This window comes from Helianthus annuus, chromosome 6, assembly GCF_002127325.2.
Source record: "Helianthus annuus cultivar XRQ/B chromosome 6, HanXRQr2.0-SUNRISE, whole genome shotgun sequence".
Lineage (NCBI taxonomy): Eukaryota > Viridiplantae > Streptophyta > Magnoliopsida > Asterales > Asteraceae > Helianthus > Helianthus annuus.
The window spans coordinates 56,832,204-56,836,352 of NC_035438.2; the positions used below are offsets into that span (position 1 = coordinate 56,832,204).

At 33.6% G+C, this 4,149-nt stretch overlaps 1 protein-coding gene across 2 annotated transcripts; it reads left to right on the forward strand.

Annotated features, from left to right (window-relative positions):
• The first annotated feature begins 248 nt into the window (after nucleotides 1-248).
• On the forward strand, nucleotides 249-3,408 carry LOC110865557 (2-methoxy-6-polyprenyl-1,4-benzoquinol methylase, mitochondrial). 2 transcript variants are annotated; one of them, XM_022114849.2, is made up of 10 exons: nucleotides 249-496; nucleotides 582-651; nucleotides 1,146-1,249; nucleotides 1,528-1,654; nucleotides 1,735-1,796; nucleotides 1,866-2,024; nucleotides 2,128-2,272; nucleotides 2,398-2,469; nucleotides 2,711-2,819; nucleotides 3,110-3,408. In XM_022114849.2, exons 3-10 carry the CDS (start codon nucleotides 1,156-1,158, stop codon nucleotides 3,209-3,211), a joined length of 870 nt encoding a protein of 289 aa, XP_021970541.1. In that variant the 5' UTR covers nucleotides 249-496; nucleotides 582-651; nucleotides 1,146-1,155; the 3' UTR covers nucleotides 3,212-3,408. The 2 variants fall into 2 exon arrangements, with proteins under 2 accessions (XP_021970541.1, XP_021970542.1); XM_022114850.2 differs by having other exon boundaries at nucleotides 251-488.
• The last annotated feature ends 741 nt before the right edge of the window (nucleotides 3,409-4,149 follow it).

A 4,149-nucleotide genomic window follows, 5' to 3' on the forward strand; every position in this document is an offset into this window, starting at 1 on the left:
TTTTCCTACTTTTGGTCCACCGCTGCAACGCAGCGGGATCAATTCTATTCTAGTTATAATAGTTTATTATTATATTTACTTTTAATAACATATTTTTAATATTTTTTACCTTTTTAAAACTATATATTTCTTTTATCATTAAAATCTCTTTCTTTGTTTAAAACATATATTAATTTATCGATTAATTTGATACTTCTCTAATAATTTACGTTTATAACTTTCTTTCATTGCATCAATTACTTCACCAGCTAAAAGGGTTTCTAATTCACGTGCACGGTGCCACTCACCTCTTTGTTTCCACGTTCACCGCAAAAACAAAAATCACTGTCGCTTCCGATTTCCGAAACGTTGCTGTTCTGCTCGTAAATTCCGGCGTGAACAGAAATTCCGGCGACTTTTAATTGCTGGAACACCACTGTAACTCCGGCGAACTGCTGCTGTTGTTGCTCCGAAGTCTTTCTTCCAATCGCTGGTGTTAATCACCCCTGGTACGCAGGTGCAGATCTTATTTAATTAATCCAAAAGGATTCTAGATAATTAATCACTAATTAATAATTAATGATGTTATTTAATTAATCCAGCATTTCCTTCACGCACAAGGCCACGGTTCGTCTCGGACTCGGAATTCCCAACACACTTTTCGTTGTGCAGGTAAGGTGTTTGATAAAATGTCTCAAACAGGTTCACCTTCATGGAAATTGTTTTTAATATGTGATGATGGTTGTTATGGGTGTGCTATTGAAATTGTTTAAATTTTAAGTTAGTTACTGCTGTTAAGAAGAGCTACAATAGGGGGAGTGGTTGGGTAGGGTTGCCAGTTTCATGGCTGGAGTATCTTGTGATCTTTAGCGAGTTAATGAGTTTTTTTTTTATGTCGATAAATCATGTTGCAAAAGATATTTTCAAATGAAACAGTTAAGCGTTTTGTTGCAAGTTTACCTAACAATTGATGTTCATAGTAATTGTGTTATTAAGTGGGGCGAACCTTGGCGCAACGGTAAGGTTCTTGCCATGTGACCTCTAGTTTTGAGTCGTGGAAACAGCCTCTTGCAGACAAGGATGCATACATCAGGGCCAAATTGTACAAGTTATTCACTCACTCTCTATAGACCTTGATCCCTTATTTTACTTGTTGACTTTGACAGAGTTAAAACAATGTCGGTTAGAATGGTTGCCAGGAGATTGGGGAGCAAGCTATTACCCAGGTTTACTCCCGCTGCTACACTACATTCCCATGCTACTAGCTTCGGTATGTCAATCTTGCTACCCTGCTTTCATCTTCCTTTATTATAATTTACTGAATCATTAGTATAATGCTGTGATCCTATATACTCACTTAAGTTTTAACTTTTCATTGTTCAAAGTTGAATTGTGATAGTCAATCTTTTAGTTCTAAAAGGGACACTTGAATTGAACTACTAGCTAAAATTCAATATCTTATAGGATGATAAAACAATGAAAAATCTTTGCACCATCTTGATGAAAAGAAGTCCCCTGTATTGACTTACTAGTTGTGTTGTACTGCAGGATTTAAAGAAGTAAATGAAGAAGAAAAAAGCCAGTTGGTCGGTAACGTCTTCACCAAGGTTGCGTCAAACTATGACATCATGAATGATTTGATGAGTGGTGGATTGCATAGGTTGTGGAAAGAGAGGTGAAGTTGAAAACTCAATTTTCATTTCACATTTCGTCTTTCGTCTACTTGTTTTTTTTAATCCTCGCTCTTTTTTCCAGATTGGTTTCAAAATTGAGTCCGTTTCCTGGGATGAAGCATCTTGATGTGGCTGGCGGGACAGGTTGGTTTTTTCTATGTTATAAAGTATAAACTTTCTTTTAAAGAATCTGATGTTTCTTGAATTCCACAGGTGATGTTGCTTTCAGGATTCTGGAAACTATTAATAGTGTTAATCGCAGGGCCATGGAAGGCACAGTCGAAGATGATTTGCGGGAAGAAACTCAGATTTATGTTTGTGATATTAATCCAAATATGTTAAACGTTGGCAAAAAGCGAGCCCAAGAAAGAGGTAATCGTTGTTAATTGGTTAACACAAGTTCCTTGGGTGTGTGTGTGTGTGTATTTGAGAGATAATGCAATTTTATTAACCAGCTGTCTTCTAACTAATGTAGGGCTTGGAGATCTGGGGTCCCTTGTATGGGTCGAGGGTGATGCAGAAAAGCTTACTTTTAAGGATGATTCGATGGATGGTTACACTATTGCTTTTGGTATTAGAAATGTTACGCACATTGAAAAAGTTCTTGCTGAAGCATACAGGTACTTCTGTACCCTGATAAATATTATGTGTTTGGTGTTATCCATCACATGACATTAAAATTTACACGATAATTATTTCATATTATTACAAGTTTTTCTGTGTTAATAGTTTGATTTTTAATCAGGGTACTCAAAAAGGGAGGGAGATTCCTTTGCCTTGAGCTCAGCCATGTAGACACTCCAGTTTTCAAGCAGCTGTAAGTACTTATACACACACACACATGTATGTGACGGGATCCCATGAGTTTAACGGTAACGGGTCTCATGGTTATTAAACGACAGTTGAAGTATTATCAAGTACACAGTAGACACAATATGCATGGATTATGTTGACTTTTCTATGTCAAAACTGGCCTTCTTTTCAATGTATTGATTCTATTACTTTTCACACCCTCATATTGTTTTGTTTTGTTTTGTTTTGTTTTGTTTATTCGTCAGGTATGATTACTACTCATTCTCAGTCATTCCAGTTCTAGGAGAGCTTGTTGCAGGAGATCGTGATTCTTATCAGTATTTGGTGGAGAGCGTTCGGCGTTTTCCTCCTCAGGTATGTATTTAGTTGAACTGCAAACGATGTTTGTCCTTTTTTTTATAAAAGTTAATGTGTTGTTAAGTTGTTAATTATGATTACAAAATTATTATTATTATTACATTAGTAATCTGAAACTGTGAATAAAACAATTTATAATTTTGCATCCGTTAAATATAGAGTGACTCGCAACCCGTTTGACCCGTTCCACTTGTAGGATAGAGATAAGATATAGATTTAGCCATTGTCTGATGCAGGTTTTACTCAACACGTCATTAAGTTTTACTTTCTTCTTGGTGGTTTTTCAGGAGGTATTTGCTTCGATGATCGCGGATGCTGGGTTTCAAAAGGTCGAGTATGAAAATCTTGTGGGTGGAGTGGTCGCGATTCATTCCGGGTTGAAAATTTAAACTATTCACGTGTCGGGTTTACAAGAGAAGTTCATAAATGGAGTCTAGGATGATACCAACTACAGGATGCATGGTTATTTTATTTTGTTTTTGTGTTCTCTTGGTCTTTCTAACCTGTCTTCAGTTTTAGTTTGGATTCTATTTTTGTAATTCAATCTAGGTTTTAAAAAACTATAAAACAATATGCAGTTTAGTTATTTTACCCTTTCACTAATAAATGTTGATTAGCTACTTTTTTGGAATGTTAGAAGTTAGGGATTTAAGCAATGAGTTTTTTCTCATATAGGTGTAGCTGAAAAACTTATTTACCAAAATAGGTGATGTAAAAAGTATTTACTAAAATGAGTGTTTTTTTTTTTTAAAGTTAGGTTTTCTCAATCTTAATTCTATTGGATAAAAGCACTGCTATTTATAAATATGTTTACTTAATAAGAGTTAATGAAAAATTGTAGTAATGTTAAAAAAAATGGATCGTAGATTTTATATGAAGTTTTTTTCAAAGTTTTTTCCTAATTCTTTTATGAGTTAATTACACAAATGGGTCCTGTGGTTTATACCTAATTTCGCCTTTGGGTACTAACTTTATTTATTAACAGGTTTAGGTTCTGTGGTTTCAATTTTGTAACACATTTGGGTACTAACACCAAAATTAGTTAATTAATGACTAAAATACCCTTGCATTTTTTTTAAGTTTATCAATGTAACACATTTGGGTACTAACACCTAATTTTATTTAAGTTTAAATCAATTTTACAAAATTTATTTATTTTTTTTTTATTTTCATCTTTTTATTATATCTCTTAGTTAACATAAAGTCTTTTTATTTTTTTTATTTTCATATTTTTATTAAATTTCTTATTTAACATAAAATCTACTTGTTACACCAGTATTTTTTTAAAGTAGATTTTTTTAAATAATCCATTTTAACTTGTTTTTTT

What these genes read in the sequence shown, in the direction of transcription:
- LOC110865557 (XM_022114849.2), top strand. Translation starts at nt 1,156, where the DNA reads ATGTCGGTTAGAATGGTTGCCAGGAGATTGGGGAGCAAGCTATTACCC. An exon ending in TTCCCATGCTACTAGCTTCG is followed by an intron (nt 1,250 to 1,527) that starts GTATGTCAATCT and finishes GTTGTACTGCAG; the next exon opens with GATTTAAAGAAGTAAATGAA. An exon ending in TTCGGCGTTTTCCTCCTCAG is followed by an intron (nt 2,820 to 3,109) that starts GTATGTATTTAG and finishes GTGGTTTTTCAG; the next exon opens with GAGGTATTTGCTTCGATGAT.